The 27,059-nt window shown below is 42.4% G+C and overlaps 1 protein-coding gene across 2 annotated transcripts in view; it reads left to right on the top strand.

Annotated features, from left to right (window-relative positions):
* Positions 1 to 27,059, top strand: part of IQGAP2 (IQ motif containing GTPase activating protein 2) — a 398,264-nt gene that overhangs the window by 361,494 nt on the left and 9,711 nt on the right. For both annotated transcript variants that reach the window (XM_077287309.1, XM_077287298.1), the window contains 9 exons: positions 4,222 to 4,446; positions 5,487 to 5,627; positions 8,090 to 8,174; positions 11,757 to 11,989; positions 12,867 to 12,999; positions 16,668 to 16,770; positions 19,829 to 19,970; positions 22,821 to 22,908; positions 25,649 to 25,861. In XM_077287309.1, coding sequence (XP_077143424.1) covers positions 4,222 to 4,446; positions 5,487 to 5,627; positions 8,090 to 8,174; positions 11,757 to 11,989; positions 12,867 to 12,999; positions 16,668 to 16,770; positions 19,829 to 19,970; positions 22,821 to 22,908; positions 25,649 to 25,861 — 1,363 coding nt within the window. The remainder of the gene's footprint in view (positions 1 to 4,221; positions 4,447 to 5,486; positions 5,628 to 8,089; positions 8,175 to 11,756; positions 11,990 to 12,866; positions 13,000 to 16,667; positions 16,771 to 19,828; positions 19,971 to 22,820; positions 22,909 to 25,648; positions 25,862 to 27,059) is intronic.

Raw genomic sequence — 27,059 nt, 5'->3', positions numbered from 1 at the left:
CTTGTCACGGCCAAACCGGTCAGTGCACCTTTCACCTATTTGTTTTCCATCTGACTCCAACCTTTTTTGGCTTTATGAAGCTCGAGCTGTCAATCAAAATAAAGGGGGGCGGCGATAAAGGGAAAACAGGAAGGTGGGAACTGGGATGGTGTACTAAATTGTTTGGCTACACTAAGGGGGCACCAAGCGCCTGTACTTGGTTTGAACAGTCATTCTGTGCTGACAGGGTCTATTTAAAACTGAAGACTTATAGCAGGGGTCCCCAACCTGTAGCTCGGGAGCCACATGTGGCTTGCGGTCTCATGAATTGTGGCTCGCGGCTGTCTGCCAGCTTGGTGCATTAGCTGCAGGTCTAGCAAACAGGTATGAAGAGCACATCTGAAAATGGTGAATTTTGTGAGCAGCTCTACACGAAACAGCAGATCTGGATGCATATATACTCGTCTTAGGGGTTTACAGATAATTTAAGTATGGTTCGCTGGAGACTGGATGACAAACCTGTCAGCGGAGGTTTTTGAAGCTGGATGAGACAGTGTCTTGGGAGTGCTTTACAGGAGAACACTAAATGGGGGAATTGTGGGAACCCCTGGATCTTAATATACTTCTTTAGGATGATTTTTGTGGAAAATTAACATTGTCTGTAACGGGGGCTTTGGTTGCCACTATTGCGAAGGGGGTGGGAACTGAATGTGGCTTGTGACCCTCTCTCAAGGCTGGATGTGGCTCGTGACCCTCTCTCAGAGCTGAATGTGGCTCTCAAGGTCAGAAGCGTTGGGGACCTCTGACTTATAGTGTAGCCACTTACAATAAAAGGCATTAGACACTGTCCTACAGGTGCTTCTCAGAAAACTGGAATATCATCAAAAAATTAATTTATTTGTTCTTCAACACAAAAAGTGAAACTCATATATTACCGTATATAGTCATTACAAACAGAGTGATCTATTTCAAGTGTTTATTTCTGTTAATGTTCATGCTTATGGCTTACAGTCAATGAAAACCCAAAAACAAAAATCATTATCTCAGTAAATTAGAATAATTAACAAAAGCCCCTGCAAAGGCTCCCAAAAACGTTTCAGAAAGGTCCCTTAGTATGTTTCAGTAGGCTCCACAATCATGGGGAAGACTGCTGACTTGGCAATGTCGAGAAGGCAGTCACTGACCCACTCCACAAGGAGGGTAAGCCACAAAAGGTCATTGCTAAAGAAGCTGGCTGTTCAGAGTGCTGTATCCAAGCATATTAATGGAAATGCAGTGACAGACGGGAGGCAGAGCAAGGGTTTTCTGGTTTATTTACAGGGGATATACTCCACGCAGGGAGGTAAAGAGTTAACGGTATTAAAGGTACGGTAAAATGCAACAGTTCAAACACAACAATTAGGAAACAAGAGTATATGGAAGTTCTCACACAGCAGCTCCTGCTGCGCACTAAATAGCGCCAGCAATGGCGGGCGTAGCGCCTCCTCCTGGAGGGTTCTGTAGTCACTGTTTCCGTCTTCTGGCGGCAGTGGTCGGTCTCCGGTACCTCCACTGGGCCTAGTCCATATACTAATGTGGCTAATAAAGGCACGGGCCACAGTTCGGTGCGAGCCCAACGTGGCTCATTACCTATCTCAAATGGGGGGTAGTCGGGTAACAGACGGTCAGGACAGCTATTCACTCCCCATTTCAGGGTGCAAATCTCAGTCCCTTGTGTGATCTCTCTTGGGTCAATGCGTGTGCGGTACTCACAGTCATGTCGTGTACAGCACATGGTACTCTCTGGTTATCACTAGGCACACACAGTACGTCCTGCTCTCCCTGGTCCCCGCTGTTGGCAGCAGGTGATGCTGATCTCTTTGGTGCTAGTGCTCCCGACCGGAGCACTCCTTTCTATGTCTGCTGCGGCACCCGGCTCGGCTCCGCTCTGTGTGCACGGTTCTGCACACCTCTGCTCTGCATGGCTCTGATCCACTCTGCACGGCTCTGCAGCGGTCTCTCTCTGGCGTGGTACTGTACACGCCTGTCTCTGCACGTGATGGGGCCCCCTCTATGTGGCCTGCTACAGTGCCAGTACTCTCTGAGGGCAAGGGAGACTGAGCGCGCCACTCACTGATGTGCACCGCTCTGCTCTGGCCCGCAACTCTCCTCTTGCGCGTGCTTTCTCCTCTCTGGCTGCGCGCCCTTTATTGGCTCTCTCTTCCCCCTCCTCTCAGCAGGAAGCCCTGTCACCCACTTCCTTCCCTCCCGCAGCAGGGGAAGTCCGCCTCTCTCAGGCTTCCCCCAGGAGGCAGAGTATTCAGTCCTTTCAGTTCCGGACCCAGCATGCAGGTACCCGGAGTCCGGTCCATCTCCTTACAAAGTTTCCACACTCAGTGATGGTTTGGGGAGCCATGTCACCTCCTGGTGTAGGTCCACTGTATTTTATCAAGACCAAAGTCAGCACAGCCGTCTACCAGGAAATTTTAGAGCACTTCATGCTTCCCTCTGCCGACAAGCTTTTTGGAGATGGAAATTTCATTCTCCAGCAGGACTTGGCACCTGTCCACACTGCTAAAAGTACCAATACCTGGTCTAAAAACAACAGTATCACTGTGCTTGATTGACCAGCAAACTCGCCTGACCTTAGCCCCATAGAGAATCTATGGGGTATTGTCAAGAGGAAGATGAGAGACACCAGACCCCACAATGCAGACGAGCTGAAGGCTGCTATCAAAGCAACCTGGGCTTCCATAACACCTCAGCAGTGCCACAGGCTGATCGCCTACATGCCACGCCACATTGATGCAGTAATTGATGCAAAAGGAGCCCCAACCACGTATTGAGTGCATTTACTGAACATACATTTCTGTAGGCCAACATTTCGGATTTTAAAATCATTTTTCAAGCTGGTGTTATAAAGTATTCTAATTTACTGAGATAATGGCTTTTGGGTTTTCAATGGCTGTAAGCCATAATCATCAACATTAACAGAAATAAACACTTGACATGGATCACTCTGTTTGTAATGACTCTGTATAATGAGTTTCACTTTTTGTATTAAAGAACTAAAATAATTTAACTTTTTGATGATATTCTAATTTTGTGAGAATTATCTGTACATCTTCAAAAGCACGTATACAGTGCTGAAAATAAGTGTTTGACACACTGCCGATTTTGCAAGTTTTCCCACCTACAAAGAATGGAGAGGTCTGTAATTTTTATCGTAGGTACACTTAACTGTGAGAAACAGAATCTAAAACAAAAAACAAAAAAAAACAAAACAGAAAATCACATTGTATGAATTTTAAATAATTTTAATTTTATTGCATGAAATAAGTATTTGATACAATGAAAAACAGAACTTAATATTTGGAACAGAACCCTTTGTTGGCAATTACAGAAGTCAGGCGTTTCCTGTAGTTCTTGACCAAGTTTGCATACAGTCCAGTAGGGATTTTGGCCCCCTCCTCCATACAGATCCTCTCCAGATCTTTCAGGTTTCGGGGCTGTCGCTGGGCATCATCGAATTTCCTCACCTGTGACAAATGCCAGGAAAATTGTTCGGGATGCAAAGAAAAACCCACAAATAACATCAGCTGAAATACTAGAGTCTCTGGCAGCATCATGTTGTACAGATTTTTTTTCAACAGCAGAGAAAAGGAAGACGTTCAGAGTTGATGGAAATAAGGATGGAGCGAAGTACAGGGCAATAATGATTAAAACCTTTTAGAGACTGAAAAAGACTTGAGACTGGGGCGTAGGTTCACATTCCAGCATGACAGCGACCTTAAACATACTGGCAGAGTTACAATGGGATATTTTAGATCAAAGCGTTTTCATGTGTGTGAACGGCCCAGTTACAGTCCAGACCTAAATCCCGTAGAGAATCTGGGGCAAGAGGTGAAAATTGCTGTTCACAGACTTCTCCATCCAATCTCACTGATCTAGTGTGCAAAGGAGAATGGGCAAAAATGTCACCTCTAGATGCGCAGCGCTGGTAGTGACATACCCCAAAAGACTTGCAGCGAAAGGTGGTCCAACAAAGGGGGGCTGAATACAAATGCACATTACAATTGTCAGATTTATATTTCTAAAATATGTAAAAAAAAAACATGAATCATTTCACCAATGCTCTTGTTGGTAAATCACATAGAGGCCAAATAAAATAAATTGAAGTCTGCGGGTGTAGCGTGAAAATATGTTTGTGTGTGTACATATGTGACAATGCGTTAATTATTTCTTTGATTTTGTTTTTTTAAGATCCAAAGTTGACCAGATACAAGATATAGTCACAGGGAATCCAACAGTGATAAAGATGGTAGTCAGCTTTAATCGAGGAGCACGAGGGCAGAATACGCTGCGGCAGCTCCTGGCACCTGTGGTGAAAGAGATCATTGAAGATAAATCCCTGATCATCAATACCAGCCCGGTAGAGGTGTATAAGGCCTGGGTGAATCAGCTGGAAACGGCCACAGGGGAAGCAAGGTTAGACGTCTGGGCATATTTAGACCTCGAGTACCGAATACAATGTAGTATAAATTTACTCCTTAAAGAAACGTGTTGACATTTGTCAGATTGTGGATCACTCAAGGATGAGATGAGAAATGTCAACTTCTCTTCCAGTTATTGTTGCTCTCGTCTGTGACCTTATACCGACTGCTCCTACCAGTGTCCTGCATCGTTAGTATCTTGCAGTAAAGTTGTATTTTTTAGATGGTTTGCATAGGAAAAAAACCCTAAATAATATCCAGTGTAACGTTAGACCTTACTGACCCGTAGTCTGTGTATATATTTGACCATAAATATTATGTACCGTAAGTCCATTTAGTGCCATTTCAATTAGCAGACAAGCCCAACATTAATTCCTTCTCCCCGGTAACAGTTACATTGTATATATTTTTTTGCTTTTATGGTAAAATCTAGTTACTTTTTGTAATTTTAGAGCAATGAGTGATGATGCTAAAATCATTGGTGGCGAGGGGCCGCTACATTACGCTTGCGGTATTTAAGATGCCTTTTAATCAAGGGTAGGACCAGCACGTTACACTAAGGTTTCTTTCACACTTGCGTCATTTGGAATCCGTCGCAATGCGTCGTTTTGGGAAAAAACGCATCCTGCAAATGTGCCCGCAGGATGCGTTTTTTTCCCATAGACTTGTATTGCCGACGGATCGCGACGTATGGCCATACTCCGCGCCCTCCTGCCCGGGACTTTACAATGGGCAGCGGATGCGTTGAAAAACTGCATCCGCTGCCCACATTGTGCCAAATTTTCACAACGTGCGTCGGTACGTCGCACCGATGCTTAGCATCGGACCCGTACCGACGCAAGTGTGAAATAAGCCTAAGGCCTAAGCTCAGATCCGGCCTCACCTTGTAGTCACAGTAGCTACAGGTTCAGACATCTGATTGTATGAAACTTTAAAGGCCAGTGATATTGGGGTACATGGATAAGGGGGGCAGGTGTAAGATGGGAATGGAAACGTATTCACCAGAATATCTAAAGGTGGGCTAATTCTTTGCAGCAAACTCCCGTATGACGTGACCACTGAACAAGCTTTATCACACCCTGAGGTTGTCAGTAAACTGGAGTCTTCAATACAAAGTCTGCGTACAGTGACCGACAAGGTTCTGCAGTCCATATTCTCATCCCTGGATCTCATTCCGTAAGTAATCTTCTTATTGTTTGCTTATATAATTTTTGTAGATTTTTCACTTTGTGGATTTTTACAATAATAATTCAATGTCCTGTGTAGAATAAAGTAAATGGGTTGTCTGGAGAGTACTTTTTTTTTTTTAACCATTCTCTGATTCTTAAAAAAAACCCTAAATCTAAATAAAATAAGCCACCCAGTTTTCCGCTGCTTTGATTCCAACAATGCACACTCCACTATCGATCTCTACTTTCTGCTATAGTAAAGATGTCCCATCACAGAGACATGACTGCTGCGGTCAGTGATTGGCTGCAGTGGTCACATTTCCTTGTTGCATAATGTTATCGCTTCAGCAGGATGTGGAGTTTATGGGGGGGGGGGGGGCCCTGGCAGTGTTGTGGATGGAGAAAGGGGGGAGTGTATATTTATTTTAATAAAAATGTAAACCAATATAGGCATATCTTTAAGAATTATTCTCCCTAGACAACCTCTTAAAAGCAATGTGCATTTTTGCTGCATTTTTTTCAGTGCAGATTTGTCACAAAACATGAAAGGTTTCTTGAAGCCAGCAAAGTGAATGAGAATCCTGAAGTCTCATGTGCACATTTGCTCTTTTGTGACTTGTAAATTTAAACCCTTTACCGTTTTTGCTGCAGATTTCACCCATACTAATGAGTGGGGGAAAAATCTGCACCAAAAACACAAGTAAAAGAACACAGCTAAAGCACAGCAAAAATGTGGCATTTTTGCCACTGCGTTTTTCCCGCCAAGAGATGCCGACGTTTCTGCACCAAATACTTAACGTGTGAATATACCCTAATACTCCGGTTTCATAAGTCGGGCTTCTCCCTAGAGACTGTCTTATTGGGAAGTATGAGGAGAAATATCTACAAGGGGTCACTATTTTGACCAGTTGTTCTAATTCAAGACCCTAAATCTGTGATCCCAAACCTTTAACCCATGAGATATGTGTAACTCGGTTAAACTCATGCATTCAGGTTCTGATTATTGAGCATCGTGAAGATTGCGGACCTCAGTTTTTCATCTTGATTGGCTTTGTTTATGTTTTTTTTTTTGCTTTAGCTAGAGCAGCTGTGACGTCTCTTCATCTGTTTCCACTTTTATCATGTTTCTTCCTTCGGTTAAACTTTCTAAAATATGACCAAACTACTAATGCTAAGCATATGTACAGCCAGGGCTATAAATACTGGTGGTCCGGTTTGACCTCCTTTGTAGCGTACGACGCAGTCTCAGCATACGGCACTGTACATGCGTGTGCTTATATACTATGTACTAGGTGTTAGCTGCTAAATGTCATATTTACAGTCCTGGCCTGGTAAGAGAGGAATGGGGACTACTCTGCAGGTTAATCCCTGTAGATAAAAATGTGCATTAGTTTAGACTAGAACATGCCCCTTAATGTCTTATTTGGATTTTGCCTAAAATCTGGACACATTAAATGGAACCTGTCAGCTGATATAATGCCTGAGCCATGATCCATACTCTGTACCACATTTCATGCTTTTCATGTTTCTTGGACCATCAATCATCAGACAGGTTCCCTTTAAAGGGAATCTTCCAGTGACATCAACTTCCCCCCCAAACTGCTTACATTGGCATGCAGGGTTTTGAAATGTACATCCATAGATACCTTTTAAATCATGTATCTGTTGCTGCATTCCCAAGAAATTAGCATTTTAATTCATATGCAGATAAACAATTGAGTGCTCTGAGTATGATAGAGCACTTAAAGGAACCACTGAGGTTGTTTCCCCACCCATCACTAGTCTTTAAAGCTTTTTTGATGGATCACTGATGGGTATTGATGCCTGTGCCTGATATTACACACACAGTGAGCTATCGATAACGCTAAAAAGGCTGATGCTGGGTGGGAAACAACTTTGAGAAGCAGCGGCTCTTTAAATGCTGTATTTGCATATTGTATCACATCCAAAGCACTTAACGCCTCATTCGCATATAAATGAATGAGCTAATTACTTTGAATATAGCAACAAATAGAAGATATAAAGGTGTCGATGGATTTACATTTCAAAGACCTGAATGTCCACATATGCGGTTTGTGTGGGGCTTGATCTTACTAACAGATTCCCTTTAAAGGCAACCTGTCTGATGACTGTTGGTCCCTGGACATAGGCAGCATGAATCGGACACTGAAACGTGGTACGCAGCATGAATCGTGGTTCTCCAGTTAATGGACAACCACACATTCTACACAATCATCTTGTAATGAGGAGATAGATGAACCATGACACCAGAATTATATCCATCCTCGTTATTTACGATACCCTCGCGTCAGTATTCTTATTTTCTTATCAGAGTGCTTCATGGAACAAAAGCCTTGTAATTTCAGTTTACCAGATTGCTGCTGATTTTTCCAGTTTGCCAATGAGCAATAAAAAATTCTGCAAGTTCGGATACTAAAAGTTTTCCACCTTATTTTGTTTTCTTTGAAGATATGGAATGCGATACGTAGCAAAAGTTCTGAAGAACTCCCTACATGAAAAATTTCCTGATGCTACAGAAGATGAACTCTTAAAGGTTGGTTGTTTCACTTATGATTCTGTAGTTTGAGTTTCAGCTCCCTCCAAAGATTTTCTATTGGGTTGAGGTTTGGAAACTGGCTAGGTGACTCCAGGACCTTAAAATGCTTCTTACGGAGCCGCTTCTTTTGGAGCCACTGCTTAGCTCCCTCGCTGTGTGTTTCAGGTCATTGCCCTTTGAGGGAATGAGGTTGTTGGCTAAAATCTCACAATACATGACACCATCCATCCTCCCTTCAATATGGTGCAGTTGTCCTATCTCCTTTGCAGAAAAGCACCCTCAAAGTATGGTGTTTGCCCCACCATGCTTCACGGTTGGGACTGTGTTTTTGGGGTTGTACTCGTCCTTCTTCCTCCAAATGCGGCAAGTGGAGTTGATACCAAAATGTTCTATTTGGTCTCATGACCTTCTTCCATGCCTTCTCTGGATTTGCGAACTTCAAACGCGCATGGACATGTGCTGGTGTGAGCAGGGGCACATTGCGAGCCCTGCAGGATTTTAATCCATGACCGCGTAGTGTGTTACTAACGGTAATGTTTGAGACTGTGGTCCCAACTCTCTTCGGGTCATTGACCAGACCTTTCTCAGGGTATGTTTCCACGTTCAGTTTTGCTTCAGGCTTTGGTCAGGATTTTATGCAGGTAAAATCCTGACCAAAACTGCACCTGAGGTCACTAGCAGGTCACCTGTGGTGTACCTGCGTGTTTTGCTCATAGTAGCAACATGCTGCGTTTCGAAAAAACGCACCACGCATGCGTTTTCGCGGCAAAAACGCATGCGTTTTTTAACGCATAGTGGAGTCTGGATTTCATGAAATCCCATCCACTATGCTGTAACATCTGGACGCTGCGTTTTTGACGCTGCGGAAAAACGCAGCGTCAAAAACGCAGCGTTTCCTGAATGTGGAAACATACCCTCATAATCATCCTTGCCCCACGAGACAAGATCTTGCATGGAGCCCCAGACTGAAGAAGAATGACAGTCATCTTGTGTTTCTTCCATTTTCTAATAATTGTGCCAAAAGTTGTTGCCTTCTCACCAAGCTGCTTGCCTATTGTCCTGTATCCCATCCCAGCCTTGTGCAGCTCTACAATTTTGTCCCTGGTGTCCTCAGTAGCTCTTTGGTCTTGGCCATGGTGGAGTTGTTGGAGTGTGATTGAGTGTGTGGACAGGTATCTTTTGTACAGGTAACGAGTTCATACAGGTGTAATTAATACAGGTAATTAGTGCAGAGTAGGAGGGCTTGTTTAAGAAAAACTAATAGGTCTGTGAGAGCTTGAATTTTTGCTCGTTGGTAGGTGATCAAATACTTACATTGCATTTTATTTCATGAAATAATTATTAAACATCATATACCGTATTTTCCGGCGTATAAGACGACTGGGCGTATAAGACGACCCCCCAACTTTACCAGTTAAAATATAAAATCTTCTTAAAAGTCGGGGGTCTTCTTATACACCCTATGTCGTCTTATAGGGCCGGTGAATATGTGCCTTTTGGGGGGGGGGGGAGTGATCCTGATGCCGAGGGGGCGTCTCACAGGAAAGTGAGTATCCCCCATTACCTTATCGTAGCGGTGCAGCGTGGGGGTCTCAGTGCTGGGAGTGGCGGCGGCGGCGGCTGCTGTACTCTGGTGCGGCGGCTGCTGTGCTCTGGTGCGGCGGCTCCTCTTCTGTGTGGGGCCTCTGTGCTGTGAGGTGGCGGTGGCGGCGGCATATCTTTATCCAGTTGGGGCTCCTCCGGCATCTCCTTAGCCCTGGAGGCCCCGCCGCAACTCCATCGGTGCAATGCAGCGGCCATTTTCCCGGAGGCAGCTCAATAGGTGCGATGCGGTGGCCTCCGGGAAAATGGCCGCTGCTCAGATTCAGATCTCGTCCCGAAATCTCGGGACACGAGATCTGAATCTGAGCAGCGGCCATTTTCCCGGAGGCCACCACATTGCACCGATGGAGTTGCGGCGGGGCCTCCAGGGCTAAGGAGATGCCGGAGGAGCCCCGACTGGATAAAGATACGCCGCTACCGCCGCCACCTCACAGCACAGAGGCCCCACACAGAAGAGGAGCCGCCGCACCAGAACACAGCAGCCGCCGCCGCTCCCAGCACTGACACCCCCACGCTGCACCGCTAGGATAAGGTAATGGGGATTACTCACTTTCCTGTGAGACGCCCCCTCGTCATCAGGATCACTCCCCCTCCCCACCCACCATATACACCGGCGTACACGACGATTCCCGGCGTATAAGACGACCCCCGACTTTTAAGAAGATTTTCGGGGGTTAAAAAGTCGTCTTATACGCCGGAAAATACGGTAATTTGATTTTCTATATTTTATTTTTACATTCTGTCTCACAGGTGCAGTGTACCTACGATAAAAATTACAGACCCTCTCCCTATTCTTTGTAGGTGGGAAAACTTGCAAAATTGGCAGTGTATCAAATACTTATTTTCCCCACTGTATATGCCCAGTCTGTGCAAGGAGCTCACCCACTCAATCCTAGACTTAACATACAGAAAATTCCCACAGGAAACTAATATGCGCTTTCCAGTAGTTTATACGTCAACCACTCAAACTTTGGAGTAATTTTTAGGACGTCAACAACTTATATTTACATTATACTTATACATTTTTCAAACTTTGTACAGTATCTTTCAAAACACAGCAGTACTGATACATTAAAGCTTCCTTTTCTGAGACCTATCCATCACACCCTCATCAAGCATGTGGGAATTTACTGTGTGTAAACCCTTGTCATGCACTTCTTTTTTTTTTTCTTTTTTTTTATAGGCATTTAATATTTTCCTGCTTTTAAAATATTCTTGTTTATTGATGGGTCTTCACAAAAGTCTAAAATGTTTTCTCTTTGGAATATATTGCCTCCTTCAACCTGCAGAGGTCACAATTGCAATAAAGTGTTAGTTGAATTGTTCTTCATAGGACCGAAGTTTTGCATTTTAATTCTTTATGGTAAACCTCATCCGGTTGGTCCAGGCATCTATGAGCATTACATAGTCATCAGTAAAAGAAGTCCTCGATTAATACACATAATACTTTTACCGTAATACATTTATTTGTGTGAAAATGCCATTTTGTGGTAAAATTGCCCTTTAAGGGCTCCCAACCCGATTTTGACAGCTTCATGTATTTCAATGAGGCTGTCATGCTTGGGTTGATTAGTGATGAGCGAATAGCATTGTTGCTCGGGTGATCTCCGAGTATTTGTTACTGCTCGGAGATTTAGTTTTCGTCCCTCAGCTGCATGATTTACAGCTACTGGACAGCCTGAATACATGTGGGAATTCCCTAACAAACAGGCAACCCCCACATGTATTCGACCTGTTTAGCAACCGTAAATCATGCAGATGAGGCAAGTAAAACTAAATCTCTGAGCACTACCAAATACTCGGAGACCACCCGAGTGTGAGCAACGAGTATACTCGCTCACCACTAGTCTGGATGCATTGCGGATCTTGAGCTGATTTGCATGGACGTCTGAATAAGCCTCAACTCTAATAACTCCGTTCATGGACACAATCTGTATCCTTGGCAGTTGCATCATGTGTTTTTCTCTCTTTTTTTAGATTGTTGGAAACCTTCTTTATTACCGGTACATGAATCCTGCCATCGTAGCTCCAGACGGATTTGACATCATTGACATGACAGCAGGAGGGCAGATTCATTCAGACCAGAGGAGAAACTTGGGTTCTGTTGCGAAAGTTCTTCAACACGCTGCTTCTAATAAACTTTTTGATGGAGAAAATGCTCATATGTCCTCAATGAACGGCTACTTATCTCAGACGTACCAGAAATTCAGGTTGGTGATTTATATGTGGGTGCAGTTGTTAAAGTTGAATATCCGTTTGTGCGGCGGTTAATATTAGCTATTTTATTATTAGATTATTATTAGCTATTTATTGTCCTCAGTTTTTGTTTATGTAAAGTTGGCAATGCTCGGAAGAGAAGTGTCTGCTCCAGACTCCTCTGCCAGCAGATCAGAAGGATCAGGCTTTCAAATTTCCATCACCCCATCCCAATCTCTTCTTTCTGTGGAGAGTTGGGAAGTCCTCATACAAATGAGATATTGGCGGGTTTAGGTTGCATCACAAAATTTGTGGAGAGGAGTTATAGAAAATTTGTCCGAAGCTATTTATCAGATTTCTGCTTTTACCTTTCTTTGGCTGCACTCAGCAACATTTGCATGTAGACTAGCCGACGCACAGCGTTAAATGGCTGCTGGTCAGCTGGGGGTCGTTTAATAGCCTAAACAGGCTGACCGCCCTTCCATGCACACAGAACTATCACTAACGCAATCATTGTCCTTAGATTGTCATTGTTCTCGGCAGCACATGCCTTGTTTATAGAACGATGTGCTGCCAAGAACAATGATTTTTAACTAAGCTTAAAAAACATTTCGCCAACTCAACGAGCATTTTGTTAATTTGTCGGGAATTGTTGGCCTGTTTATACTGGCTGATTATGGTGGAACGAGAGTTCCTAAAGATGCTCATTACTGTTGACCGGCCAGTGTAAATGCACTCAAAATTTCTCTGGATTTTCCCAACCAGTCAATTTCACCATTATGAAAGTAAATTGCATTACTGTACAATATATTGCAATAAGCATCTATTTGTTATAAAGTAAAAATGAAAAAAAGTCCCAATCCGCAAATCTTTCATCTCATCCTTGTGTAGGAAATTCTTTCAAGCTGCCTGTGAAGTTCCTGAACCCGAGGAGAAATTCAATATTGATGAATTTTCTGATTTGATCACGTTAAGCAAACCTGTAATATACATTTCAATAGAAGAAATTATCAATACTCATTCGGTACGTACAGTATGCCACGACAATCACTTTCATCCATATAGAATATTACATATAATATATGTGAAGATTGATTTCTAAATGTTTCTTACTTAGCTTATCTAATACACTGGTCTGCTTGTCCTATTTATGAAAGCAGGCACCTCGTTACCACCGTAAGGGTGACTCTCAGATTTCTGCTGTGTGGCAAATTCCCACAAGGATTAGCCCCATTATCATCCCGTTTGGGTAATCCGTGGCCTTTCTGCGTGGAAACTTCTGAAACCATTCTACGTTCTACCTCAGAGACAGTAATGCGCACTTTTTCTACTGCATGTGATCAAGGTTACAGAAACTTAGTTCACATTCTTGAGACTTGGAGTTTCCACAGATTGTACAAGAATTTTTGCGTGGATTCTGATACGTGTGACCAGACCCTATACAGAATATGTAGAGGAGGGGAATATAAATGTGTAGGTTCACACTTTGAAGATATTTCGTAAAACGCTTGAGAGAAAGAGGGAAGGGGGGTTTCAGCAGAAGGTCTAAAGGGAATGAAAATCCAAATTAGCTGAAGAGACCAGTCTGGGTATGTCATACTGGTTACAGTATGCACCAGAAGCGATCAGGAACTGGGCAATCTCTACCCAACTTAGGTATTGGAGAAATAAAGGCGACGTTTTTGGCCATCACAATTATTAGGGATGTTTGTTGCCCTCAGCCGAGACAGTGACTCAACACTTTGGAGTCTTTGGGAGATCAGCTATTAATCTTTGTCTAAGGGGGAAGATGTGAGTGAAATGTTAGGCAAGAATTACATCCACAAGCATTTCTTTGGGAGTTCTGGAGATCAGTGACCGACATTATGAGGTTCAAGCATGTTATAGCGGCAAATATCCCACGCTGATGTGCGCTGTTGCTAATTAGTATAACATAGTCACACACAGCATTTTTACATTTAGTTGCGCAATTGCTCCACCTAATAATCCTAGCTGTCTGTGACTGTCAGTAAAACACAAGGAAAAATCTTAAATTAAGAACTGCCATGAATTGGAAGCAGATGTGAATACCGAATGTAACATTAGGAAGATCATCGATCTTCCACCAAGAGCGTTCATCCATCAAGTCGCCTCGGCTCAAGATGGAACCGAAGGCCATTAATTAATAATAAAGTATTATCAATCTCCATATAGATAAAGGGTGAAGGTGTTCCTCTCTACTATACCCATCATTCAAAAGGCACTTAAAATCATGAATGAGATGTGACTAAAACATTAAAATGGGTCTCCAATTATTTGGGTCAAACAGATGTGCACATTGGCCACAAGAGGTTAACAAATATAAAATTAGGCCCCTTTCTGAACTCCTGTCCATCTATGGGGAAGTTCTGATGCCCCCATTCCATCCTCATGCATTTAGTATGTTTAGTGTTCCCGTGTTTGAAGCACAAACTATATTCCTATAAAGTATTTCCCACCCATTACAAACCTCTACAAGACTATTTTGCAGTGGGCTCCACTTTCTTCAGGGCCTCATATGAGCCACATGGTCAGCATCTATGGTATAAGTTCAAGGTTGGGATCTACGGTAAGTCTCCTGCAGAGGTGTGCCGTATGAAAACTACATGGTTGCTTCAATTGTTGTACACTGGAATTTTGTATATTGTTTCGCTGTTGGTTATCTGTTAAATGATTATACTTATTTTGGGATATTCGTGCTACAGACTGGTGCTAAATCAAGGTTCACCTATACGCAATACTAGGCTTAATTCGTGGCGCTTCCCACAACAATATATAAACCAATCCGAATAACCGGAAGCAAATGCCAATATAAAATTTAAATCCTTTATTATAAACAATATTTAATAACAGAAAATGCAGAAAAAGTTTAAAAATGAAGATACAACTGTACAATACAGCCGCCTAACTAGGTAGCACACCCATTTGTATCCTGTCATCATGAAATTAACGCCCATGAGGCTGGGCACCATATAAGCACTAGAAATAATTAGTCACTATAATGCCCCACTATGTATGTTACTTATATCTTAAGTGGCTTATCACAAGCCTACAAAAAATTCCTATGGTTTTATTTCTAGAAGATGTATAGCTTTCTGAGATAATCTTCTAGAAATAAAACCATAGTGCTTATATGGTGCCCAGCCTCATGGGCGTTAATTTCATGATGACAGTTAGGATACAAATGGGTGTGCTACCTAGTTAGGCGGCTGTACTGTATTGTACAGTTGTATCTTCATTTTTAAACTTTTTCTGCATTTTCTGTTATTAAATATTGTTTATAATAAAGGATTTAAATTTTATATTGGCATTTGCTTCCGGTTATTCGGATTGGTTTATATGGTGCTAAATCAAGTAGTCATGGAGGGTTCAGGGTGTGAATATGTAGTAATAATTTATACAAGAATGAACTAACAGGAGGGGAGTAGGATATTTAAAAAATAAAAAAAAAATAAACATAAATCTACAAGACAAGTTAAGTGGCATTTCTGTGTTTAAAAGCCTTTTATTCAATAGGCTTGCATCCAAAAATATAAAAATCGACCTTACTTTCCTGGTGCCACTTAAACTCTGCCTCTCTGTAACTGTCTCAAGCAGCATCAGACTTGAGTTGCTTAACAGCCCACCAGTAACATTGATTTCGGGGGCTACTCTACAGCTATATGTAAATTTTGCCTCGCGCTGTTTGCCAATTTCCAGCCAACACATTCTCCATAAATTTTGAGTGGAAAGATGGCTACGTTGTAAATGCAGCCATAGCTTAACCAAATCATATAGAGGAAGCAGTAGGGTGGAACTGGTGGATCCCCATTGACTCACTTGACCTGTCTTGATGATGCATATTCAAGTGTACTGTGCCAAGCTCTGCTCATTTAGATGGTGGGGAGCTGGTGGCCAAATGCTGTACGTTGGCCCACTAGAGGGATTTCACGAAGGACCAGTCCGAGCATTGCCCCAGGGATTGGTTGATATTGCTATATTGCTACATCTCCCTGTAGTGGTGAAGTCACTACAGCAATCCAACAAAGTGGTATCAACTGTGGAAGTAATTTTGTTATATTTTTATAGAGCAAATCAATGAAATAATAAAAAAAAAAAATTGAAAAAAAAACTTTTAAAAATTACATTTCTCCTACACCACTCCAAAAATTCTAGGGGCTTAGTAAGACATCTCATTGGCCTTTCATATGACCTCACTTTCATTACAACATGTAATGTAATGTCAAAACTTTCCCTTATCGAGTCTACAAACCTCTCCCCATAGACTTTTTTTGAAGGTAGACAACAGATTAAATGTGTTACAACATACCGGTATTTTTTTTTCCCTAAAAAATGCCACAATAAGCAAATAAAAATTAAAGGAAATTTACTGTAAAAGTATGGGCCCTACTATTATATATTATCTAGACTAGCGGTATTTCATCAGTATTGTTCTCCAGCTGTGGAAAATGACAACTTTGGCTGTTGGTCTTGCAGGGAGTTCTAGTTTTGTAAAAGCTTCATCAGTCAGGGCATACTGGACCACTGGTCTGGAGGCTGCTTAGGCTTGTGGAATTTATCTTATTTTTTCCATTAAGGAGAATGTTCTTAAATGTATATTATGTATTATCGGTTCTGTGGGACAGGAACTTTACATGTGAATAAAGTCTCATGACAGTGTTTCCTATTTTGTAGCTGCTTTTAGAACATCAGGATGCGATTTCTCCAGACCACAATGACGTTCTACATGAGCTTCTCGAGGCGCTTGGTACTGTGCCTGATGTTGAGTCTTTTCTTGGTAAAACACAGCTATTTAATATCTTTGTTTGTGCTTATGTGGTTTACTGTTGTCACATAATTTCCTCTTTTGGCGTTCTGTGGGGGACAAGATAAGATGAATATTAGTTGCTATTACTTTTGAAACCGTGAAACCTCTCTGACACAAGGACCCACATTTCCAGCGAAAACCAGTCTTTGACAGAAATTCACGGCTAATATACCTAAAGCAAAAGTAATGAAAAACCTGTAAAATAAAAATTTGGTAAATCTTGGGTGCTCTTTGAAAAGGGATGGATTTTTGGAGAGGATTCACTCTTGAAGGCCTTTCCGTAATTAATTCTTGACTTTTATTTTACTTTAAATTAAATAGAGGTGTGTTCAATATGAATTGTAACAGCTTGTAATCTTGTGTTTGTTTTTTGGCTTGGTTCGGCCATGGTATGTTTTTCCTGGTCAGTAACCCGAGATATTGCCTTTCTATTTTTCCCTTATCTCATTTTTGTCTTGAATGTCTGTTTGAAGAGCACCTGCCCTGACGAGAGCCACCCCAAACTGAAAGGGAACCTTGCTTTACAGTTTCTAATGCTTAAAAAGCTGATGAATCCATTTTTATTTTCCTGAAGGCTCATAAAAGGATCATTGTAGCAGTGGGTGTGTTGTCATTGAAGCACTGCCCTCACTCCGGTCACATGGGGCACGATTCATCAAGACCATCGTTGATTTGATGAGGGGACGTTCTGAAGTCAGATGCTTCCGATTCCTGAAGATCATAAATCAGGAGCATCGAACAAGTGGCTTTAGACCTTTGTGGGCGCTTCGCCACAAATCCTACTCAAGCCGTTGCTGGTCATGAATGTAAATATCAGCGGTCGCCACACCCTGTTCTGTGCCTGCTCTGCCCATTTAGTCTGAGCTGAGAAAAACTAGCATGAAGACTTCAATAGTCACAAAATGTAGACGCAACTCCAAGTTGTGCCTAAATTTTAATCTTAATAATAATAATCTTTATTTTTATATAGCGTTAACATATTACGCAGCGCTTTACAGACATTATCATCACTGTCCCCAATGGGGCTCACAATCTAAATTCCCTATCAGTATGTCTTTGGAATGTGGGAGGAAACCGGAGTGCTCGGAGGAAACTCACGCAAACACGGAGAGAACATACAAACTCTTTGCAGATGTTGTCCAAGGTGGGATTTGAACCCAGGACTCCAGTGCTGCAAGGCTGCTGTGCTAACCACTAAGCCACCATGCTGCCCAAATTTTGCAACATTTCAAAGCTTTTACCTCGGAATTCTGGCGTGACAGCTTTGATGCATCTAACCCATGGTGTATAAACCATAGTGAGTGAATTTGGCATACACCCAAATCAGATAAACAAATTAAACCTACTTCATGAAACAAAACCTAATCAGATAAACAAAACCAATTACATATTGATATGAGGACACCGCACTTATATTAAAACTACTGTATAACTATCTTATCAGTGCTTTCCGTACAAGATCATAGTTTCCCCAGTCACTGCTGTTCAGGTCTGAATGTGTTAATTCATTTGTGACAGTGATGTAAGAAACAATGGCCGCCCCACTTGGACTTTGCTTTTTATGAAGAACAGCGTTCAGTGATTCAGCTTTTCTGTTCTGAGGGTGTCTGAAGCCAATATTTATCGAACACTTTGTGCCCTGTGTGGAAAATTTGTATTTCTCGCAAGGAAGTGTTTAAAGGGCACCTGTCACCCAGTTTTTTCCGTATGAGATAAAAATACTGTTAAATAGGGCCTGAGCTGTGCATTACAACAGTGTATTTTGTGGACCCCGATTCCCCACCTATGCTGCCAAAATACGTTACCAAAGTAGCCGTTTTCGCCTGTCAATCAGGCTGGTCTGGTCAAAAGGGCGGCCATTTTCCTGAAGCCGCGGCCAGCAGAGCGCCGCTTCTGCGCACGCGCGGCCAAAGGAAGATGGCCGCCCGCACCGATCACCAATGAAATAGCACACATCGCGCTCTTTTAACTCCCCTGTGCAGTGGATTCGGGATCTTGGACATGCGCACACCACTACGCCACCAACGGAAAACTAAGCAAGATCTGGGGGAAGACACCACGCCCTTTTGACCAGACCAGCCTGATTGACAGGCGAAAACGGCTACTTTGGTAACGTATTTTGGCAGCATAGGTGGGGAATCGGGGTCCACAAAATACACTGTTGTAATGCACAGTTCAGGCCCTATTTAACAGTATTTTTATCTCATACGGAAAAAACGGGGAGACAGGTGCCCTTTAAGAATCAATAGAGAAGTTCAACGTGGGTTCGACAAGTTTCAGCCATGAAGAAGGAACTGGACACCCATCCACAACTAATGACACCATTGTGAGTGCACATAAACTGATTCTGTTGGAAAGATGGACTTTCCCGTTTGGTCACCTGAAAGAAGTCCTACAAAAACGAAGATCCACTTCTGATAAAGAGGTGAAGACGGTGGTGTATTCGTGGCTCGGGGCTCAGCCTAAAGTATTTTTCAATGAAGGAATCTAAAAGGTTGTTGAAAATTGGACAAAGTGCATTGAAAATCAACTAAGTTGCATTATAAAATGATGTATGTGGAATTTAAAAAAAGACTGTGCGATTATTTCTGACTTGCCTTCGTAGATTGAATAAAGCTACATCCAGGTAACTCTAAAAAGTTCCCCTGAACCTAATCACAAATGGAAACATTCTTAAGACTCTTACCACAACGACGTCACGACATTTGGAGGAATTAACTAAAGATATTCTAACACATAGTTCTACATTGGCACATTACATACGCATTTAGCGTCCATTTTAAGGCTGAGTGTCCTGACCTGACTGAGTTAAATGAAACAGACAGTCAGCATTGTGGATTCTTCTGATGCTTCAGTACAGGGTATTAAACTTGACTTCAAGATTGAACCATGCTCCTCTCATGTGAAAGTAGCCAATATACATGTATGTACATACTGCTCTTCCTGATAAGGGATCTGTGTAGAAAAGAAATGGTGGGGCAGATGTGAATATACTCATTTTTGAACACTAATGTGATTTTCATGGCAGGTGAGGGAGCAGTGGACTCCAGTGATCCCAACAAAGAGAATGCCCTGAGCCAAATGGCAAAAACAGAAATCTCTCTCTCATTAACAAGCAAATTTGATTTGCGGGAAGGAGAAGACAAAGATATGAAGAGCCTAATGATCAAGTAGGTTATTTAACATGAAAACTGTTTTATTCAAGAAGTAAATACACCGAAACCACTATGGTAAACTCATAAAATAAAAACTCCTAGGAAAGAGGTTTTCCCATGGAAGCCCCTTCTGGCAAGAAATCCCATGTAGTTTTCTCTATGAAGCCGCCCTGGTTATATTCTAATTCAGGGTTTTTTACATTCTTAATTGTGACATTTGTACCACTTGACACTGGCCACATATATGGATTTATAAGATCCTGGTTGATGTTAGAGCTTTAGTATGTATAAGATCAATCTTTGGCTGAAATCGCTACCTCAGGAATCCATACTTGCCGCCTGCTGCTTCTCTAGCCATACACATCTGATAACTGTGGGCCAAGCGATTGTTTGACAACTATATTTCTCGACTTCCCACACGGCTCAGCTGAGCATCACTAGGCTCTCTATGAGACGGATATTGTCAGAATCAGGTGGCAGAGGCTAATCCCCTCACCAAACCAAAGAAGCGGGAGATTGAATTCCAACATAATCTATTGGGGGACACTTGGGAAGACCATATACTTATTAGATGGTCGGCCCATCCCACAAAAATCAGTGGGTTTGGTAGACTTCAATGTTTAGGTTCTATTCACATCTTGGTCTCTAATTACATCATTTTTTGCAAAAAATAGTGCCTTATGCAAAGGTCCTGATTTATCAAGACCGGCGATGTTCTTGCCAGTCTTAATGAGTGTGTGAGCTGCAGTCAGTCACTCCAGATTCATTAAAAGGCACATCTGAAAAGTGGCATGTGCCTCCTTCAGTCGCAACACAAATCTTGCTGCAGTCAGGGTCTGGAGTAAGGTTTATGGCTTACGAACTGTGACGTCTTGCCCCATCTCACTACAGCCCCACCCATTTTGACGCTGCCAATCAAAACTGGCTCAAAAATTGCAGCATATTTTACACCACTTTGAGTTGCGCAAAAATTTAGTAACATAGTGTGTTACGAGTGATTTTGAGTCGAAAACACTTTGATGAATTGGGACCTATGTCTTCTGTTCCTGTCGAAATGGTGGAAACTTTATAAGTTACTGAGGTTCATCTGCTGCATGAAGGACACCAGCAGCGGCTTCGGCAGAACAGTAATTTATCCCTATAATATGTGTGTATATATAAATGTGTGTATACCGATGTGTTATATATTAAAAGATATAACCTAAAATCAATAGGCTGTCAACAAAATTTACAAGAATTACAAAAGCCTCCTGGGATCCAGTAGTGTTGGAAGGAGACGTTTTTATTTTATTACTTTTTAAGACAAACGCTCAAGTGTTTTTCCTTATTTCAGCACTGGAGTGATGCTTCTAATCTAAGTTCCCTGCCCCTACTCCCATACTTACCCACCGCCGTCTTCACCTTTTATCGCTGCCACTCTCCTCCATCTCCTGCCGTTTGTGACCTGCTGGCTGCTCCAGTGGTTGTTGGCCGAGCCAGAGGTCACTTTTCAATGCACGTCAATGTTCTGGCCTCGTTCTGGCTCTCATAAATTTGCAATGTGACTGCTACCTCTGACTTTGGCCAGTCAGAAGTTGCAGTCACAAGATGTCACCGTGAGACCGGAGCGGCACCGATAAAAGGTGAAGACGGTGTTGGGTACGGTAAGTATGAGAGATGGGGCAGGGACCTTGGATTACGAGCTTCACTCCAGCACTGATAAAACCATGCTGGCGTCAGTGGTGCTTTATATTCTAGATGTATAAAATACTCTTTGGATGCTAATCTACTTTCTCACTTGTCATTTAATTGCTTGTAGTTGCTAATCACTCTGCTCTTGTGCTGCAGAGTAAAGCATGGGGCAGGGACAGAACAGCATTTTAGATTACATCCCACTATATTTTTGGACAATGTTACATGAATTGTATTCCCTGATCACTAATGTCGGATGACGCTAAGAGACAACCCCTTGTCTGGACAACTGCTCTAGACTTGACTGTTCCTTACACATTTCTACTTGTGTACATTGGGGTATACATGAGCCAGGTGATTTTTTTTGGGGGGCGACTTTTGCTTAGAATCTGCGTAGTTTGCCTGTGTCGAGGCTGGACTGCATACTTTCCCACGTGTCTGGACATTATGTTCCTTTCTTGGCTGTAATAGCTAAACAAACTACATGGGAATGATTGCGATACAACATTTCAATGTCACAAATGTTTTTTCATATTTTTTGACCGTCTGACAAGTAAAGGTATCACATATGCTGTTTATTATAGTTGCAGACTAAAGAATATCTTATTCCCTCCATTATTGTTCATGCAGTATACTTACCCTTTGTATTTTTGGTATGGATAACCGAAAATGTGATAATTATTTAGATCGGTTTACTTACTAAAACAGCGCCGCACTTGCCCATGGATTGTGTCTGGTATTACATCTTATTACAAAAAAAATAAAATTGATGTGGAAAAGTAATAGGCACAGCTCATGGATAAGAATGGTGTGATGGTCCTGGCTTCTATTCCTCAGCCATCTTTTTACAAATTAGAATGGTCCCCAAAGGACAAGTTGATCACAGGGTATCAAGCATTTGAGCACCCAACCCCCCCCCCCCCCCCCGCCCCCCAGTCATATTCTACAAAGGTCACGAGCAGTTTTCTAAACCAGACAAGAGTTTCACATAGAGATACAGAACAGTGGGACTGATAAAATGGCAAAAGCTGAGACATTCCAGCTGGAAACTATTTCTGGAATTTGCTAAACTTGTCACATCTAGACCTTGTTATTTCTCTGGTGTAATTATAGTATTGCTCCTGGAATATACAGCATAGGGGACCTTTTTTGATGTTTAACGTCTTGGAAACGTTCTTCTTCCTTTCATTACAGAACTAAGAAGTTGATAGTAGATGTTATTCGTACGCAGCCTGGAGAAAGACTCCTTGAAATCTTGGAGACACCGGCTTCTCTGCCACAGGTATGGACATCCGTGTCATGTGTCACTTATTAGTGGCGTTTTCTGACTCTTCAGGTATGTGATCTTATGTATTAAACCTAAACGAAAGCAAACTTTTGTATTCCCAAAAGGAGATATACCTGATATGTTATCAGGTCATATAATGATCCATATACTATCACAGAAGTTCACAAGAAAAAATTAGGGGGATTTTCTTCAAAGTTGACAATATAAATTTTTATTAAATATATTAAGTATAACAGGCAGACAAATAAACAAACCGTGTTCGTGTGTAAGAAGCAGCTAAAAAATTCCCTCACCAAACATCCATATGCACTGTTAGATGGAATAGTGAGGCTCTGGCGTGTCTTACCAACACCATTGCGCTGGGGTGACCATCATGTCGCAAGGTAAATACCTAACATATATTTTGAAATATGGCCTTTCATTGGGACACTGTGGATAGATTGATTTACTAACTACTGATTCTTCTATGGAGAGAGCCATACGCCATAGGTTCTAATTACCCCTGATTGGTTTTTTGGCTAATATAACATATGACTAATTCAGTCATTGAGGACAGCTAATACCTATAGCCTGTACCATCTGGCGTTATATGACATGAATAAGGATCCAAATTAGTTTCCTTAGAGTCACTATTCCATCTAACAGTGCATATGGATGTTTGGTGAGGCACAGTCTTTTTCTCCTATCCCCTGGCGTCAGACTGTCCATCTCTGATAACGCCAGGGAATTTTTATATCAGGTATATCTCCTTTTGGGAATACAAAAGTTCGCTCTCGTTTAGGTTTAATGTGTTTGGCCTAAGGGTACTGTCACACAGTGCAATTTTGATCGCTACGACGGCACGATTCGTGACGTTCTAGCGATATCGTTACGATCTCGCAGTGTCTGACACGCTACTGCGATCAGGGACCCTGCTGAGAATCGTACCTCGTAGCAGATCGTTTGAAACTTTCTTTCGTCGCTGGATCTCCCGCTGTCATCGCTGGATCGTTGTGTGTGACAGCGATCCAGCGATGCGTTCGCTGGTAACCAGGGTAAACATCGGGTTACTAAGCACAGGGCCACGCTTAGTAACCCGATGTTTACCGTGGTTACCAGCGTAAAAGTAACAAAAAACAAACCGTACATACTCACCATCTGATGTCCGTCAGGTCCCTTGCCGTCCGCTTCCCGCTCTGACTGTCTGCCGGCCGGAAAGTGAGAGCAGATCACAGCGGTGACATCACTGCTGTGCTGCGCTCTCACTGTACGGCGGCACTCAGTCACAGCAGGAAGCAGACGGCAAGGGACCTGACGGACATCAGATGGTGAGTATGTACGGTTTTTTTTTTTTAACTTTTACGCTGGTAACCACGGTAAACATCGGGTTACTAAGCGCGGCCCTGCGCTTAGTAACCCGATGTTTACCCTGGTTACCCGGGGACTTCGGCATCGCTCCAGCGCCGTGATTGCAAAGTGTGACCGCAGTCTACGACGCTGGAGCGATAATCATACGACGCTGCGACGTCACGAATCGTGCCGTCGTAGCGATCAAAATTGCACTGTGTGACAGTACCCTAAGGGGTATCTTTCCGGTTTGGCCACGGAAATTGAATTGTAGGTTCTATGTGATCTTATGTATGTAGCTTCCATTGATGCAATCGATCAGCTATAGGGTGAAGTGAATACCATGGATTGTCTGATTGCATTAGCATTTGTATAGGAGTGGGATATATGGGTAACAAGGGAACAATCAGTCAATCACTCTGTTTTGTTGAAAACAAACGGGAAGTATAAGGATGGCTGACGAATGGTGACTAGACGACTAAGTCATAGCATCTCCAAAATGGAAGGACTTGAGGGATTTTAACAGTATGCAGTGGTTGGTACCTATCAGAAGTGGCTCATAGACTACCAGAATGACCTTGGAGTATTTGACGCCCAATGTTGTTTGAAGAACATAGGTAGTGAGGTCTGTTGCAGTCCCACAGAGCTATTGTAGCACAAATTGTTGAAAATGGTAATAATAGCAGTGTGATAAGAAGTAGAGATGAGGGAACCCGAATTTAAAAGTTCGGGGTTCATACCAGACCGTTAGTGTCCAATGCTAAACTACGAACACGGAATTCTCACAGAAGTCTGTTTTAATGTTTAATATTCTGGGGAAAGTCTGAGGAGACAGAGAGAGAGATTCCTGCTCCAAAGTTCAGATCCCTAATGCTTTCAGTGGGGTTCTGAGTCAAGTTGGGATACAGGTCTGGTACCCGAACCGAACTTTGGACTAAAGTTTGGGTCAGGTACCATAACCTCAACTGCCACAGGTCCGCCTCATCTCTAATAAAGGAAGGTGTCACATTGTTATATGAGGGGACACGTAGCCTCATAGTCCACTTGTAGACTTTTAAGCCCTATCAGATGCGTCAAAGAGAGGCTATTAAGGTTACATTTGGGTGAGGCGTCACAAAACTGTTCTGTTTAGTGTCTTGTGCAGGTTTCCAAATTCGCAATTTGTGGCCTCACCTCTGGGCTGCACTTACAGAAGTTGAGGTACAGAAGGCCAAATTGTTAATTAAATAAGAACAAACAATTGGTAAAGTTGTTAATGGCCTATTAGATATATTTAGACACATTTCCAGTATCTTACGTTCATTTGACAAAAACGTATTTTCTTGTATAAATTAACCCAACCACCTTCTAGATGCCTGACCGTTTCTGTAGACGAACTCACTAAGTATATCATACACTCTGCCTCTAGGAAAATGAACACTTGAAGGTTATTGAGAAGCGGGCTGCTCTTGATGCCAGGACACCAGATAAAATGAAGAGGAGTCAATCTGTTTTGGAAGATGGGCAGCTCCCTTTGGAACAAAAAAAAAGGAAAATCCTAAGAAATCTCCGCAATTTAGAACAGGCTGGACTAGTGACAGAGGAAATGAAGTACCAAGAAATTATCAATGAGATTGCTAAGGTTGTGCAGTTTTCTTTCTTGCTCATTTTCATATTGTTTAAAGTAATTGCCAAACCCGACAAGTGGCTGCTCATGTGGGACGGCACTCCATGCATTGTGTACGAGACTTTTGGAGATAGACCGGAGCGCTGTGCTTGGTGATCTCCGGCAGTCTCATAGACAATGAATAGAGCAGTAGCGGCATGCCATTCTAATAGGGTATTTCAAAACCCTATTTTCTGGATGGGTGAGGGTCCGATTAATCAGACCTCCAGCAATCAGATAGGCGCTGTTAAGTTATCACCTATCAACTTGGAACAACCCCTTTTTAAGCAACAACAAATTTTTACAATATTGAACTTAGACTGTTATGTGTGGGGTGACAATGTGCCATAATTTCCATTCAAAACACAGTAAAGGGAACACAGGTTCTGCAATAATCTTTCTTACGCCTATAGAATATTTATTCCTCTGGGAGGGGCTTTGGGACAACAGGCTATCAAATAAGCATGCTCCATTTTTAAATTGGAAATTGGGAAGGAAGGAAGCTACCTACCTTACCCTCCTCTTCATGTTTTATGTCTTCCTTTATAGCACCTGCACTTCTACTGTGATGGAAAAACCTCCCTCCCACCACATATTGAATTTTTTTTATTAAAGACCCTCTCCCGAATAATTATTCCTTTGGGAGGGGGTTTGGGACAACAGGCTATCAAATAAGCATTCTCCATTTTTAAATTGGTAATTGGGAAGGAAGGGAGGGAGGAAGGGAGGGAGGAAGGAAGATTCCTACCTTACCCTCCTCTTCATGTTTTATGTCTTCCTTTATAGCATCTGCACTTCTGCTGTGATGAAAAAACCTCCCTTCCACCACATATGGAATTTTTATTAAAGACCCTCTCCCTCACAATATCAATCCATAAAGCGACTTATAATTTACCTCATTCACGCACCCCAAGAAAGAACATAAATTAAACTAAAAAACTTTACTCTCTAGACTCCAGAGGTCCATGGAGGAGTCTTTACAGTTGCAGCAGAAGAGGGGTGAGGAAAGCTCATGCACATGGTGGCCCTCTTTTATGCCCCCTTCTTGCTTCCAATCTTTCTTTTTTAATATTGGATCTTCTTTATTGATGCATAGAGATGACTATCTCCTCCGTAGCTGGTCCAGAAGCTACTGGAAAAAACAGAGGTAGCGTATGACATCATAATCACAAAA

Source organism: Ranitomeya variabilis, chromosome 1 (genome assembly GCF_051348905.1).
Source record: "Ranitomeya variabilis isolate aRanVar5 chromosome 1, aRanVar5.hap1, whole genome shotgun sequence".
Lineage (NCBI taxonomy): Eukaryota > Metazoa > Chordata > Amphibia > Anura > Dendrobatidae > Ranitomeya > Ranitomeya variabilis.
This window is presented reverse-complemented; position numbering and strand designations above follow the sequence as displayed.